Below are 16977 nucleotides of genomic sequence, written 5' to 3'. Positions count from 1 at the left end.
CTCCACTATGTTTCCCTGTCATGGCTTTTGTGCCATCAGTACAGAGACCAACATGAGCAGCAGCTACGTTTGGCTACATACGGACCGTTAGTGGAATTCCCGCGAGAGAGTAACGGTTAATGTGATTGGATGTTTAATTATTTGACTAGGATACCTGTATTTGACGTTGTTGTTATTTCGCTGAACACTGGATGGTTTAATTGTATTTTTGGCAGTGAAATGAGGCTACTCAGGCGAGGGGGGGAAAAAACTCACTGAAAATGTGAAGGAAGAAAATGTGTATTTGACGTACCCCCGATGACATTGCGCGTACCCCAATTTGGGAATACCTCTCTTAAGGTAATGATGGACTGTCGTCTCTCTTTTTTGAGTATTTGAGCTGTTCTTGCAGCTGGAAAAAGCACACTTTTTTAATGGAATATCTACGTAGGCGTACAGAGGCCCATTATCAGCAACCATCACTCCTGTGTTCCAATGGCACGTTGTGTTAGCCTTTTAAAATTATAAACTTGGATTAGCTAACACAACGTGCCATTGGAACACAGGAGTGATGGTTGCTGATAATGGGCCTCTGTACGCCTATGTAGATGTTCCTTTAAAAATCTGCCGTTTCCAGCTACAATAGTCATTTTCAACATTACCAATGTCTACACTGTATTTCTGATCAATTTTATGTTATTTTATTGGACAAAAAATTAGCTTTTCTTTCAAAAACAAGGACATTTCTAAGTGACCCCAAACATCAGGACATGTACATAGTGAACTCGTGCACATTGTAAATATGAAAATAAAATACAGTATTTTAGAACGTGACCTACTGCTTGCATGTCAATATCAGACTGGGAAGAATTTGTTTGCGGTCTCCCCGTATCTGCAAGCATGACCAATGGTATAGCACCTTATTGATATGTAAATTCTACCAACCAATAGGAATACATAAACATGGAATCCATATTTCTGCAGTGTCAAGTGGAAACATAACCAACCCTGTTACACAGGCATTTGGTATATCGTGCTAAAACATACATTCAAATTCATTAGATATCGCCCAACGCTAGTAAGACATGGTACACGAGAAGACTGCTAAACAGGAACCAGGGAAGACGAGGCACATGCACAAAATGTGTCCTCCTTTGGGTGCTCCTTTGGGATATTCTCTTTTTGGGAGCTCGTTTGGGTTATTCTGTCTTTTTGGGCGCTCGTTTGGGATATTCTGTGTGTGTTGCTTGTCCTTGTTCCCAGATTTAAGTCTCCTGGCCTTCACATGGACATTTATGATTCACCAAAGAATGGATTTATGTTCATTTCTATATTGTCCACTGGCTGTGTCCCCTACAAAAGGGTGAGTGTCCGTGGTTTCCTTTCAGCATGTCTGTGAATTATGTAAGCCAGCTGTGTGACCGAGTCAAAAGAGCAGGGAACATGAGTCACCTCATGGGAGAACAGTAATACTGATGAAACACCTCGCAAGCCCTCCTCATCCATCTTAAGCTTTTCATCAGTGTTTCGGCTTGAGGGAGTTATGGTAGAGCTGACTTAAGACAGGAACTTCGGAAGATGACTACACTGTTTTTAAACGTTTTTGCACAATGATTTATTAATTTACCCTCATGATTAAAAGCCATTAATGACATAATTTGAAGTGAAATAATCTCTGATCTTTTTACAAAGTGTCAGGGCATTGGCTGGTGCCTTTGCACTGCTTGTGTTTCTCCCAGCACCATTTCAGTGTTGCGGGCCCCTTTTCCTAGCTATTATTTTTTTCCCCAGCCCAAGATAATTAGTCACCTATTGGTTTGAATGGAAAGTTTGGGTGTTGGAAGCCCAGGAAATGTAGGGAAACCCAGGTTAATAATTAACATTAGACCTGTGGAAAACTGTACATCACCAGCCAGAGAAAAGTACTTGATGATGTTGCACATTTCCTCGTACTGCACAGTATACAGGAAGTCAAACCCAGGGCATCCAACCATGGCCCATCCTAACTAGGTCCCGTCCTAACCAGGTCCCGTCCTAACCAGGTCCCGTCCTAACCAGGGTCCTATGTCTGGACTGTGATTTTCTACGGCTAAATGCATGGCAGTGAGGTCAGTCCCTCCCACACAATACCCCATTCAGTGCCCAGTGTCAGTAACCTCTTTATGTAGCACTAGGTACGGGTGCCTCTCCGGTTTCCTCCTCGGGAGCGTTCCTCCGGTCAGATGAGCCTCGGACCCTCGGCTCCTGTGAAACACGAGCTTATAATTTTGAGCTCATAATTTCCACTCTGTCTGCGTGTCGTGCATTTGGTTTGAAATGAAGAATACACACAGCCAACAGCGCCTTGGTCTGTCATGGATAGAAATACAGGTTCTGGTGACACACTGAAAGCTCACAAAATCCTTTTTTAGACCCAACTGGATGTAGGATGTTGTGCCCTTATTGCACATTCCCACAAAATCCTATTTAACTGAGAAATATAGTTCGCTCTGTAGAAGCATCAAAGACAGTTTATCTACTAAGCATTAGCATTTGTCTCACAGTATAATACATAGTAAAGCAGTGTGATGGTCTACATTTCCTAAGGGAAATCTTTTCAGCCATAATCTCCTTTATTTTCAGACCTGAACTAACCTGAAGTCTATGCAACACTGTTTGTTTTGTCAGCACTTTTAAAATGAACATAGAAAATTCGTTTACGAAGGGTGTGTCTTTGATTGCATCATGCACATACACTACGGTTCAAAAGTTTGGGGTCACTTAGAAATTACCTTGTTTTCCATGAAAACATACATGAAATTAGTTGCAAAATGAATAGGAAATATAGTCAAGACGTTGATGAGGTTATAAATAATGATTTTTAATTGAAATAATAATTGTGTCCTTCAAACTTTGCTTTCGTCAAAGAATCCTCCATTTGCAGCAATTACAGCCTTGCAGACCTTTGGNGTTATAAATAATGATTTTTAATTGAAATAATAATTGTGTCCTTCAAACTTTGCTTTCGTCAAAGAATCCTCCATTTGCAGCAATTACAGCCTTGCAGACCTTTGGYRTTCTAGTTKTCAATTTGWTGAGGTAATCTSAAGAGATTTCACCYCATGCTTCCTGAAGCACCTCCCACAAGTTGGATTGGCTTGATGGRCACTTCTKACGWACCATACGGTCAAGCTGCTCCCACAACAGCTCAATAGGGTTGAGAYCCGGTGACTGTGCTGGCCACTCCATTATAGACAGAATACCAGCTGACTGCTTCTTCCCTAAATAGTTATTGCATAGTTTGGAGCTGTGCTTTGGGTCATTGTCCTGTTGTAGGAGGAAATTGGCTCCAATTAAGCGCCGTCCATAGGGTATGGCATGGCGTTGCAAAATGGAGTGATAGCCTTCCTTCTTCAAGATCCCTTTTACCCTGTACACATCTCCCAATTTGCCACCACCAAAGCACCCCCAGACCATCACATTGCCTCCACCATGCTTGACAGATGGCGTCAAGCAATCCTCCAGCATCTTTTCATTTTTTCTGCATCTCACAAATGTTCTTCTTTGTGATCCGAACTCCTCAAACTTAGATTCGTCTGTCCATAACACCTTTTTCCAATGTTCCTCTGTCCAGTGTCCTCTGTCCAGTGTTCTTTTGCCCATCTTAATCTTTTATTTTTATTGGCCAGTCTGAGATATGGCTTTTTCTTTGCAACTCTGCCTAGAAGGTCAGCATCCTGGAGTCGCCTCTTCACTGTTGACGTCGAGACTGGTGTTTTGTGGGTACTATTTATTGAAGCTGCCAGTTGAAGACTTGTGTGGTGTCTGTTTCTCAGCCAGTTTGCGCTGTTCTGTGAAGGGAGTAGTACACAGCGTTGTACGAGATCTTCAGTTCTTTGCAATTTCTCGCATGGAATAGCCTTCATTTCTCAGAACAAGAATAGACTGACGAGTTTCAGAGGAAAGGTCTTTGTTTCTGGCCATTTTGAGCCTGTAATCGAACCCACAAATGCTGATGCTCCAGATACTCAACTAGTCTAAAGAAGGCCAGTTTTATTGCTTCTTTAATTAGCACAACAGTTTTCAGCTGTGCTAACATAATTGCAAAAGAGTTTTCTAATGATCAATTATCCTTTTAAAGTGATAAACTTGGATTAGCTAACACAACGTGCCATTGGAACACAGGAGTGATGGTTGCTGATAATGGGCCTATGTAGTCATTCCATAAAAAAACAGCCGTTTTCAGCTACAACAGTCATTTACAACATTAACAATGCCTACACTGTATTTCTGATACATTTTATGTTATTATAATGGACAATTTTAAGGACATTTCTAAGTGACCCCGAACTTTTGAATGGTAGTGTATTTACCGAGCTCTGGCTTATTGATGTATCAAGGCCTCAGAGGGACCATGTAATATGTTGGAACACATACTGATCTCTCAATCTCTCTCTCTATCCTCTCTCTCCCTATCCCCCCTCACTCTCTCTCGCTACCCCTCCTTTCTCCCTCTCTCTTCTCTCTCTCTTTTCCTCCCCCAGTCCTCTTCCTCCTCCCAGGAGCTCTTGCACCAGCTGCCCTTCCAGCCCACGGCAGATGAGCTTCATTTCCTGTTTAAACACTTCCGGAGCACGGAGAGTGTAGCGGACGAGGAGGGGCAGCCCTCACCCCCCGTGAGGCTCCGCTCCCGCAGTCTCAGGTAGGCACACCCACCTATCAGATCACCAACACCCTTACAGGGACAGTTCACCCCAAAATAAAACATTTATAGTATGTTTTCACACCTCGAAGGTAATCACATATCAAGCAGTCCTATTTTGGAATGAGGTCAACACATATTTCCTAATGTTCGGACAAGACGTATTTTCATTGGGAAAATGTACTTTGCTGAAATTGCTTTGACCACTTTTTTATGAAGTACAGTAACTTCTTACTTATTGGCTTTATCTCAATCACAGTACTTCCTTTGACAAACATTTGTGTGGATTCTTATCTGTGCATAGGCTTTTCCATCGACTTTGCATAAGCTATTGAATACCAAGATTGTTGACTTCATCCAGGCTCTGTTTGCATAATAGTGTTTATGTTCTTACATCATGGTGTCTCCTAGTCAGTTAGTCACCCCTCATTAAAACACAGACATGTCTCTGACCCATCTGGTTCTCGTGGTGGTTAGAAAGAGGCTGTTGTACAGGCGTTAGGAGTGTCTGCTGTGCTTTGATGTGGTCAGATTTCCTGTGACGTGTACTGCGTGGGCCAGCCAGCACCGAGCTGCTAAGACCGTGCTTGCTAGTGACACAGATATATAGGGCAGATTTTAGTCAACAGGCCTCCATGTTGACACCAAAGTTTCGTGGCCATTATACGTAGCATTTTAACTAGACAGTGCTATGAGAGCAACCAGTCTCTCACAAACACGATAATATGACAACAAATGTACATACAAAGGAGCCCGCCTTTGCATTTGTAAACATACAGTTTACAAAAGTCGTAAGTTTACATACACCTTAGCCAAATAGATTTAAACTCAGTTTTTCACAATTCCTGACATTTAATCGTAGTAAAAATTCCCTGTCTTCGGTCAGTTAGGATCACCACTTTATTTGAAGAATGTGAAATGTCAGAATAATAGTAGAGAGAATTGATTTATTTCACATAATTTTCTTACCTTATGATGCCATCTATTTTGTGAAGTGCACCAGTCCCTCCTGCAGCAAAGCACCCCCACAACATGATGCTGCCACTCCCATGCTTCACGGTTGGGATGGTGTTCTTCGGCTTGCAAGCCTCCCACTTTTTCCTCCAAACATAACGATGGTCGTTATGGCCAAACAGTTCTATTTTTGTTTCATTAGATCAGAGGACATTTCTCCAAAAAGTACAATCTTTGTTCCCATGTGCAGTTGCAAACCGTAGTCTGGGTTTTTTATGGCGGTTTTGGAGCAGTGGCTTCTTCCTTGCTGAGCGGCCTTTCAGGTTATGTCGATATATGACTCGTTTTACTGTGGATATAGATACTTTTGTATATGTTTCCTCCAGCATCTTCACAAGGTCCTTTGGTGTTGTTCTGAGATTGATTTGCACTTTTCGCACCAAAGTACGTTCATCTCTAGGAGACAGAACGCGTCTCCTTCCTGAGCGGTATGACTGCTGCGTGGTCCCATTGTGTTTATACTTGCGTACTATTGTTTGTACAGATGAATGTGGTACCTTCAGGGGTTTGGAAATTGCTCCCAAGGATGAACCAGACTTACCATTTTTTTTTCTGAGGTCTTGGCTGATTTATTTTGCTTTTCCCATGATGTCAAGCAAAAAGGCACTGAGTTTGAAGGTAGGCCTTGAAATACATCCACGGGTACACCTCCAATTGACTCAAATTATGTCAATTAGCCTATCAGAAGCTTTTAAACCATGACATAATTTTCTGGAATTTTCCAAGCTGTTTAAAGGCACAGTCAACTTAGTGTATGTAAACTTCTGACCCACTGGAATTGTGATACAGTGAAATAATCTGTCTGTAAACAATTGTTGGAAAACCGACTTGCCAAAACTATAGTTTGTTAACAAGAAATTTGTGGAGTGGTTGAAAAACGAGTTTTAATGACTCTAACCTAAGTGCATGTAAACTTCCGACTTCAATTGTATATTTTGTTGACACCAAATGTTATTCTTAAACTCTGTTTGTTGGAGTTTGAATACCAGGACTTGGCCAGCTGTTTGAGGTTGCAATTGTGGTGGGCAAGTTTGCTAACTTAATTTAAAATAAGAAAAAGCAAAACGTGTATGTATGCTGCAGTTTTCCGGCTCCTCTTTCAACAATTTATTTGAAGTCCGAAATGCCCAGAGAGAGGCCAAAGGGAGATTCTGATGGTCAAATCTTTATCCTTATTATTTTAATACATTATTTAACAAAATTAAGAATTTTTTTAATGTCTGTCAGATTAATTTCAAACAAGGCAAAGGGTTATATTACACAGATGTTCTTTGGCGTGACCTAGAAATAACTGTCTGGACAAATGTTGATATTTTTTTAAAGCTGCAGTAGATAACTTATTGGGCGACCTGACCAAATTCACATAGAAATGTGAGTTATAGATCTGTCATTCTCATTGAAAGCAAGTATAAAAAGCGGTAGATCTGTTCTATGTGTGATATTTCTATACTTCCCGTTAAGTTTAGTTTTYGTGTCTTTCACTTTCGGTTTTGTACACCAGCTTCAAACTGCTGAAAATACAATATTTTGGGTTATGGAAAATATATTTCACAGCGGTTTAGATGGTACAATGATTCTCTAAACAATGACTGCTTGTTTTGTCACATGAACTATTAGAATGTTAGCAACCAGGAAATGGCGGAGGGATTTCTGCATATTGCACCTTTTTAACGGTTAACGGGATCCTGATGAGACTGTCCTGATTTATTAAGGGGGAGCCCTACACTCCTGGGCACCCATGTAATCAAACCCAAGTGAAGACAAGTGTGGTCATGACTACATAACTGTTGAACTAAACTTCGCCATAAGTGGCATTTGATGTTTTTTTGTGCTTACTTTTGAATTTCTACTCTGTTTGAAAGTTCTAATAGTCATAACGCTAAGATTATTCGTACTCAWATGAAGAACTGGACTGTGATTGTCTTGTCTTCCTCCAGCCCTGGTCGGACATGTGGCACCTTTGATAATGAGATTGTAATGATGAATCACGTTTACAAAGAGCGCTTTCCCAAGGTAGGTGTTATTTCCTGACTCGCCACACTGCTTTTCCTAGCACATCAATAGATTCATCATGTACACGTCTGATCTAAATACGTTCATCTTGTTTACTTTTATATTTCACTTTGATCTGCTTCTCCACATTTTCTTACGTTACAGCCTTATTCTGAAATGGTTTCAATAATTTTTTTCCCTCATCAATCTACACACACTACCCCATAATGACAAAGCAAAAACAGGTTTTTAGAAATGTTTTGAAAGAAAGAAAAATGTAATAAAAGGAAATAAACCATTTACATAAGTATTCAGACCCTTTACTCAATACTTTGTTGAAGCACCTTTGGCAGTGATTACAKCATCGAGTSTTTTTGGGTATGACGCTACMAGCYTGGCAGGTCTCACCAGAGATGTTTGATCGGGTTCAAGTCTKTGCTCTGGCTGCGCCACTCAAGGACATTCAGGGACWTGTCCCGTAACCACTCCTGTGTTGTCTTGGCTGTGTGCTTAGGGTCATTGTCCTGTTGGAAGGTGAACCTTCRCCCWAGTCTGAGGTCCTGAGCACTCTGGAGCATGTTTTCATCAAGGATCTCTCTGTACTTTGCTCCGTTAATCTTTTACGTTGATCCTGACTAGTCTCCCAGTCCCTGCCGCTGATAAACATCCCCACAGCATGATGCTGCCACCACCAAAAAAGCTAAAGTAACTGAGCTAAACGACTATCRCCCCGTAGCACTCACCGTCATCATGAAGTGCTTTGAGAGACTAGTCAAGGATCATATCACCTCCACCCTACCTGACACCTTAGACCCACTCCAATTTGCTTACCGCCCCAATAGGTCCACAGACGATGCAATCGCAATCACACTGCACACTGCYMTAACCCATCTGGACAAAAGGAATACCTATGTAAGAATGCTGTTCATCGATTTACAGCTCAGCATTTAACACCATAGTACCCTCCAAACTCGTCATTAACCCTGGGTCTCGACCCCTCCCTGTGCAACTGGGTCCTGGACTTTCTGACTGGCTTACCACAGGTGGTGAGGGTAGCAAACAACATTTCCACCCGCTGATCCTCAACACAGGGGCCCCACAAGGGTGGGCCCTCTCCTGTACTCCCTTTTCACCCATGACTGCGTGGCCATGCACGCCTCCAACTCAATCATCAAGTTTTCAGAMAACACTGYAGTGGTAGGCTTGATTACCAACAACAACGAGACGGCCTACAGGGAGGAGGTGAGGGCCCTCGGAGTGTGGTGTCAGGAAAATAACCTCACACTCAACGTCAACAAAACAAAGGAGATGATCGCGGACTTCAGGAAACAGCAGAGGGACCACCCCCCTATCCACATCGACGGGACAGTAGTGGAGAGGGTGGAGAGTTTTTTAAGTTCCTCGGCGTACACATCAGGGACAAACTGAAATGGTCCACCCGTACAGACAGCGTGGTGAAGAAGGTGCAATAGCGCCTCTTCAACCTCAGGAAGCTGAAGAAATTTGGCTTGTCACCGAAAACACTCACAAACTTTTACAGTCCGACAGGATGCCCATGATTGTGCATCTGTATCACCCACCGCATGGTACGGCAACAGCTCCGCCCGCAACCATAAGGCTCTCCAGAGGGTAGTGAGGTCTGCACAACGCATCACCGGGGGCAAACTACCTGCCCTCCAGGACACCTACACCACCCGATGTAGGAAGGCCAAAAAGATCATCAAGGACAACAACCTTCCGAGCCACTGCCTGTTCACCCCGTTATCATCCAGAAGGCGAGGTCAGTACAGGTGCATCAAAGCAGGGACCGAGAGACTGAAAAACAGCTTCTATCTCAAGGCCATCAGACTGTTAAACAGCCATCNGGGACCGAGAGACTGAAAAACAGCTTCTATCTCAAGGCCATCAGACTGTTAAACAGCCATCCCTAACATTGAGTGGCTGCTGCCAACATACTGACTCAATCTCTAGCCACTTTAATAATWAAAMATTGGATGTAATAAATGTCATTTTTAACAATGCCTCTTTATATAATGCTTACATACCCTACATTACTCATCTMATATGTATTTACTGTACTCTATACCATCTACTGCATCTTGCAAATGCCACACGCCATCGCTCATCCATATATTTACATGTACATATACTTATGAATTCYTTTACACTTGTGTGTATAAGGTAGTTGTTGTGAAATTGTTAGATTACTTGTTAGATATTACTGCACGGTCGGAACTAGAAGCACAAGCATTTCGCTACACTCGCATTAACATCTGTTCACCATGTGTATGTGACCAATACAATTTGATTTGATTTGACCATGCTTCACCGTGGGTATGGTGCCAGATTTCCTCCAGACGTGTCGCTTGGCTTTCAGGCCAAAGAGTTCAATCTTGGTTTCATTAGACCAGAGAATCTTGTTTCTCATGGTCTGATAGTTCTTTAGGTTCCCTTTGGCAAACTCCAAGCGGGCTGTCATGTGCATTTTACTAAACAGTGGCTTCMGTCTGACCACTCTACCATAAAGGCCTGATTGGTGGAGTGCTGCAGAGATGGTTGTTCTTCTGGAAGGTTCTTCCATCTCCACAGAGGAACTCTGGAGATCTGTCAGAGAGACCATTGGGTTCTTGGTTACCTCCCTGACCAAGGTCCTTCTCCCCCGATTGCTCAGTTTGGCCGGGTAGTCAGCTCTAGGAAGAGTCTTGGTGGTTCCAAACTTCTTCCATTTAAGAATGATGGAGGCCATTGTGTTCTTGGGGACCTTCAATGCTGCAGACATTTTTTGTACCCTTCCCCAGATCTGTGCCTTGACACAATCCTGTCTCGGAGCTCTATGGACAATTCCTTCAACCTCATGGCTTGGTTTTTGCTCTGACATGCACTGTCAACTGTGGGACCTTATATAGACAGGTGTGTGCCTCTTCAAAATGATGTCCAATCAATTGAATTTACCACTGGTGAACTCCAAGTTGTAGAAACATCTCAAGGATGATCAATGGATACATGATGCACCTGAGCTCAATTTCGAGTCTCATAGCAAAGGRTCTAAATAATTATGTAAATAAGGTATTTCTGTTTTACATTTTTTGTACATTATGAGGTATTGTGTGTAGGTTGATGAGGGAAARAATTGCATTTCACCTAAGGCTGTAACGTAGCAAAATGTGGAAAATGGGAAGGTTTCTGAATACTTTCCGAATGCACTGTATTTGTGAAATGCACTTTAGATAAAGTTTATCATAAAATGTAATGTGATTTTCCAGGCAACAGCCCAGATGGAGGGGCGTCTSCTGGACATCCTCGCCGACTGCTCCCCAGACAGCAACCTGCCCCTGGCCGACGGCGTGCTGGGCTTCATCCAGCACCAGCTAGTGGAGCTGGCCAGAGACTGCCTAGACAAGTCCCAGATGGGCCTGGTCACCTCACGCTACTTCATAGAGCTACAGGAGAACCTGGAGAAGCTACTGCATGAGGTAGGCTGAATTTTTTGGGATGACTAAGCTAACGTATAATGCAGTATACAGTTGAAGTCGGAAGTTTACATAAACTTTTGTTGGAGTCATTAAAACTAATTTTTCAACCACTCCACAAATTTCTTGTTAACAAACTATAGTTTTGGCAGGGCGGTAAGGACATCTACTTTGTGCATGACACAATCATTTTTCCAGCAATTGTTTACAGACAGTGTAAACTATCACAATTCCAGTGGGTCAGAAGTTTACATCACTAAGTTGCCTGTGCCTTTAAACAGCTTGGAAAATTCCAAAATTATGTCATGGCTTTAGAAGCTTCTGATAGGCTAATTGACATAATTTGAGTCAATTGGAGGTGTACCTGTGGATGTATTTCAAGGCCTACCTTCAAACTCAGTGCCTCTTTGCTTGACACCATGGGAAAATCCATAGAAATCAGCCAAGACCTCAGAAAAAATTTGTAACACTCCACAAGTCTGGTTCATCCTTGGGAGCAATTTCCAAACGCCTGAAGGTACCACGTTCGTCTGTACAAACAATAGTACGCAAGTATAAACACCATGGGACCACGCAGCGTCATACCGCTCAGAGGAGACGCGTTCTGTCTCCTAGAGATGAACGTACTTTGGTGGAAAAGTCAAATCAATCCCAGAACAGCAGCAAAGGACCTTGTGAAGATGCTGGAGGAACGGTACAAAAGTATCTATATCCACAGTAAAACGAGCATATATCGACATAACCTGAAAGGCCGCTCAGCACGGAAGAAGCCACTGCTCAAAACCGCCATAAAAAAGCCAGACTACGTTTGCAACTGCACATGGGGACAAAGATCGTACTTTTTGGAGAAATGTCCTCTGGTCTGATGAAACAAAAATAGAACTGTTTGGTAATGACCATCGTTATGTTTGGAGGAAAAAGTGGGAGGCTTGCAAGCCGAAAAACCATCCCAACCTGAAGCACGGGGAGTGGCAGCATCATGTTGTGGGGGTGCTTTGCTGCAGGAGGGACTGGTGCACTTCACAAAATAGATGGCATCATGAGGTAAGAAAATATGTGGATATATTGAAGCAACATCTCAAGACATCAGTCAGGAAGTTAAAGCTTGGTCGCAAATGCGTCTTCCAAATGGACAATGACCCCCAAGCATACTTCCAAAGTTGTGGCAAAATGGCTTAAGGACAACAAAGTTAAGGTATTGGAGTGGCCATCACAAAGCCCTGACCTCAAGCCTATAGAACATTTGTGGGCAGAATGAAAACATGTGTGCGAGCAAGGAGGCCTACAAACCTGACTCAGTTACACCAGCTCTGTCAGGAGGAATGGGCCAAAATCACCCAACTTATTGTGGGAAGCTTGTGGAAGGCTACCCAAAACGTTTGACCAAGTTAAACAATTTTAAGGCAAGGCTACCAAATACTAATTGAGTGTGTGTCACGTTCCTGACCTGTTTTCTGTTGTTTTGTATGTGTTTAGTTGGTCAGGACGTGAGCTGGGTGGATTCTATGTTGTGTGTCTAGTTTGTCTGTTTTCTATGTTCCAGCCTATGATGGTTCTCAATCAAGGCAGATGGTAATCGTTGTCCCTGATTGAGAATCATATTATGGGAGCTTGTTTTGTGTTGGGATTTTGTGGGTGTTGTTTCCTGTCTCTGGTGATTGTCTGCACCAGATAGGTCTGTCTCGGTTTTTGCACATTTGTTATTTTGTTTGTTGTTTGTAGTGTTTTACTTGTGTCTTTATTAAACATGTTTAACACTAGCCGCGCTGCACTTTGGTCCTCTCCTTCACCCCTGGAAGAAAACCGTTACAGTGTGTTAACTTCTGACCCCACTGGGAATGTGATGAATGAAATGAAAGCTGGAAATAAATCATTCTCTTTACTATTATTCTGACATTTCACGTTCTCCAAATAAAGTGGTGATCCTAACTGACCGAAGACAGGGAATTTTTACTAGGATTGAATGTCAGGAATTGTGAAAAACTGAGTTTAAATGTATTTGGCTMAGGTGTATGTAAACTTTCGACTTCAACTGTATACAGTATGCACAAGGCAGGCTCTCATAGATKTACTCGAGTGTACTCAGATGGAACTTTTAGGCACTGTCAAATTGCTGTGGTCTGAGCAGCTCTGCCATTTCTATTGGCTCTCTACTGAATGAGTCAGCTAAAAGTCTGATTCAGTGTGTACGAATGTCCAGTGAAAATTGCAACRGGGAGGGACTTGGCCTGCGGTCAGATGCAGGGTGTTTTCCCTCCTCCATGATACGTTTGGACAGGAAGTTATTGCTGCACGTCAGTTTACCCCGACTGAGTCAAATTTAGTGCTTGAAGTTTTTCCCCCAAAGATAAATCACTGCTGCTTTTGGTGTATTTACACTGACAGGTTACTGATGTCACTGGTATCCCACCCCCAATTTGTGAATGTGTTATTAGCCAAGGTTCACACGTCACATGACATGTGAGACACAAAATAAATGGCACTGAAAACCAAATGTTTTCTGCATTGTTTCCTGCAGTATTTGTCTTAATTTTTTAGATAAATGTTTTTGCGTTGATCGCACTTTGGAAAGCCTCCAATGTCCTCAGTGTTGTATTTTTGTATTGTATTGGACTTTGATGTTTGATAGGTTCTCACAGTGCTAGGATTCTAATCTAGACTATTAGTCGGCGCCGGKGCAATTGCCATTTTACATTAGATGGATCTCTCCAGTCTTGCTTGTGATTGCGTAACTAGGGCTTATTAAGTCACTTTCCAATGCTTGACCATTGCTCTACATACAATGGCTTTCCTTCATGTTCTGCTTTGTTAGAGCTTTTTGGCTGAGTTTTTCYCCGTAGCTAATGTAAACTATGAAAGTATGGTCATTCGTTTTTTTCAAATATAGGATGCATCTCAGAGTTTAAGAACATTGAGTCATCTTATAATGGGTCAGTTTTTGTCCCAAGGCCGAAGATGTGCTCTTTCCTAAAAAAGCACCACAGCCTGGACATAATTACAGTGTTATGCAACCTTGTCATTGAATGTACACTTTGTTGTGCCCTCACATTAGACTGTGTTGCAGGTTCCTCAGTTCTCCCTGATCCCCTATCACAATCACTTTGTCAAAGCATCGACTTAGTAGAACATTGTAAATTGGACTTTTCAAAAAGTTAATTCTCACGCCTGGATACTCAGGCTTAAAAATGCTGCAGTAAAATTGTAAGTGAAACTGAGTAAGTTACGCTTACACGATTGCAGCCGTAGAAGGCACTATTATAGACAAACCAAGTACTAACAGATAACTAATGAGAAGCCGTTCAGAGAACTCTCTTTGACCCTAATCTTTGTATACGTGAGAACAGTCACTCATTATTTTGTTACGGAAGAGCCAAAGTATCACAAGGTAATGTTTTGAAGCCAATGTTTCATACCAATCACTGCCCTGTCATGAGTAACTATGGCATATGTCAGGCATATAACCTGTCTCTATCTGCATTGTTTTGTCTTGGTCGTCAGGCGTACGAGAGGTCCGAGAGCGAGGAGGTGACCGTCATCATTAAGCTGGTGAAGAAGATTCTCATCATCATCTCCAGGCCAGCCAGGTTACTGGAATGTCTGGTAAGATTCACAGACTCTTTCAGGAAGTTGTGCTCCCTAAAGCAATTGCCAACYGACACAACTAATATGATACAGAACGGCCATGATGCATTTTGCCCAGTCTCTGATGTTGTTAATTATTTTTCATAGGTTAAGTACATTGAGGTGGTGTTAAGTACTCCACCACTGAATGTACTTGATAGCTTGTTACACGGTTATAACACTGTAATAACCCTGGTTTATATATACTTATCTATTTAATGTAAATTATAATAATAACCAATATTCCTCTTGGCTTTTCACCCCAATAGGAGTTTGACCCGGAGGAGTTCCTTCATCGTCTGGAGGCAGCCGAGGGCCACGCCAAGGTGGGCCAGGTCATCAAGACAGACATCCCGCGCTACATCATCAGCCAGCTGGGCCTCACCAGAGACCCTCTGGAAGGTACAGTACCACAGTGCTTCCTCATCCTATTAGAATCCCACAGTGGTAAAAAGAAGGATGGGCCTCACAGATTTATCTCATCTATACATCGGCTAAAGCATGAGCAGTGGGAGCCATTGGAAGGTATCTGTAGGGTTTCCTGAGATGTTTCCGTCTTACCCTCGCAACCCCGTGGACCGGTTCGTACCAAAAACATTCTCCATTCAGGCTTCAAAGGCGTCGATTTCACCCATAACTAGATTTCAAAGGCAAGAAGGTGGAAAAAAACGGGGAAAATATGCCTACTTTCTTAATGAAACACAATTTTCCACTTAGGAATGCCAGTCCCGTATGTTGTGTAGGGCACAACAACAGGAAGTAGCATTAACCACGAGCACGGTGGTGGAAAATGATGTTTCATTAAGAAAGTATGCATATTTTCCCTGTTTTTTCCACCTTCTCGCCTTTAAATCTAGTTAAGGGGGAAATCAACGCATGTGAAGCCTGAATGGAGAATGTTTAGGCACAAACCGGTCAATACCAGATCAATATCGCCATCTGCCGGCCTTTGGGCTATTTCTGTTGCTCTTCCTGGTACATAACAGGGTTGTCTTCCCCTTAAGTTTCCAGGCTCAGTTCCAAACCAACCACTATCTCTTAATTTGAAGCGCTATAGGTTTAGTTGGAAACCTGGCCAAGCGGCTACTTGTTGAAAAGATGCTGCTACTTAGTGATTCTCCCATATTGTCTCTGACTTTAATATGCAATAGATCAACTTGGGATCACACTGAGTTAGAGGGGTGACAGTGCAAGGGTCATGTTCATCAAGGCACACAACATTTACTACAGAAAATGAAAATGAGTGTCTCGTATTATCCAGGCAGTTTGTTTGTGTGTTTCCTTCTGTTTGGTGCCTGACCATGGTCTCTCTCCCGCTGTTGTACTGTAGACATGGTCCATCTGGAGCAGACCAGCCCGGGGCTCGGCGCGGCCTGCAGAGACACTGACGACACTGAGGTAAGGCAACCAGAAACAGTTACAAGTTCAGCCATGATGGTTAGATCATAGTGATGGAAAGCATTGTATTAGCATAGTGTAGCAAGTACTGTGTAGGCCTATAACTAGCATGTTCCAGAATTGAGTTGGCTTGGCTTTGGATGAGATRCAAAGTCATGAAAGCTCTTTTAAACTTAAACAACTGCGACAGTTACACAGCTTGTTTAGCCGTTTCGGCCTGGCAAATTTGTTTGTGTTGGAGTCAAATAGCTTTGTTCATTCATTTTGTGTCTCAGAACCGGGCAGCCTGCACTCCTTCTCGCAGGAAACCACTAGAGAGCGACTTTGAGACCATCAAGCTCATCAGCAACGGGGCCTATGGGTGAGGAAGAGCTCTTATTTTAGAGCAGTCTCTGTCTTTGAGGAAATGTGAGTGTGCTGAACACGGAAGTGAAACTGAAAGTGAATGTCTTGAATGTGTGGTGCCATACAGTTGGCTAAATTGGCAGTTTAACATTTCTTCAACAAATGTCACGCCAATGTTTATGACACACTGCTCAAATATTGTTAGTGCTGTGAGGACAAATTGCGCCATATTACGTACACCGGTCAAATCGTCTCAGATCTCCACAGTGCCTAGGGGGTAGGGACTAGAGGTTGTTTCTGGAGAGAGATTGTGTTTTACTAGTCTTCGTGAAGACTGATTCCTCTCTTTCATTTGCACTGATCTGGAAACAAAATATGGCAAAAGCAATATGATAGATGCTTACTGATCATGCTCTCACATCAGCGCAGAAGAGTTAACTTAATACTGTTATTAAGAAGCAACCTGTCTCTCTCTGT

At 42.6% G+C, this 16977-nt stretch overlaps 1 protein-coding gene across 2 annotated transcripts in view; it reads left to right on the top strand.

Annotated features, from left to right (window-relative positions):
• LOC111979161 (microtubule-associated serine/threonine-protein kinase 3) overlaps positions 1-16977 on the top strand; it is a 71264-nt gene that overhangs the window by 34571 nt on the left and 19716 nt on the right. For both annotated transcript variants that reach the window (XM_024009499.2, XM_024009498.2), the window contains 7 exons: positions 4503-4660; positions 7612-7687; positions 10930-11139; positions 14635-14736; positions 15027-15159; positions 16088-16155; positions 16431-16516. In XM_024009499.2, coding sequence (XP_023865267.1) covers positions 4503-4660; positions 7612-7687; positions 10930-11139; positions 14635-14736; positions 15027-15159; positions 16088-16155; positions 16431-16516 — 833 coding nt within the window. The remainder of the gene's footprint in view (positions 1-4502; positions 4661-7611; positions 7688-10929; positions 11140-14634; positions 14737-15026; positions 15160-16087; positions 16156-16430; positions 16517-16977) is intronic.

Source organism: Salvelinus sp. IW2-2015, linkage group LG19 (assembly GCF_002910315.2).
Source record: "Salvelinus sp. IW2-2015 linkage group LG19, ASM291031v2, whole genome shotgun sequence".
NCBI classification, from domain to species: Eukaryota; Metazoa; Chordata; class Actinopteri; order Salmoniformes; family Salmonidae; genus Salvelinus; species Salvelinus sp. IW2-2015.
The sequence above is the reverse complement of the archived record's forward strand: the minus strand, read 5'-3'. Positions and strand labels throughout refer to the sequence as shown.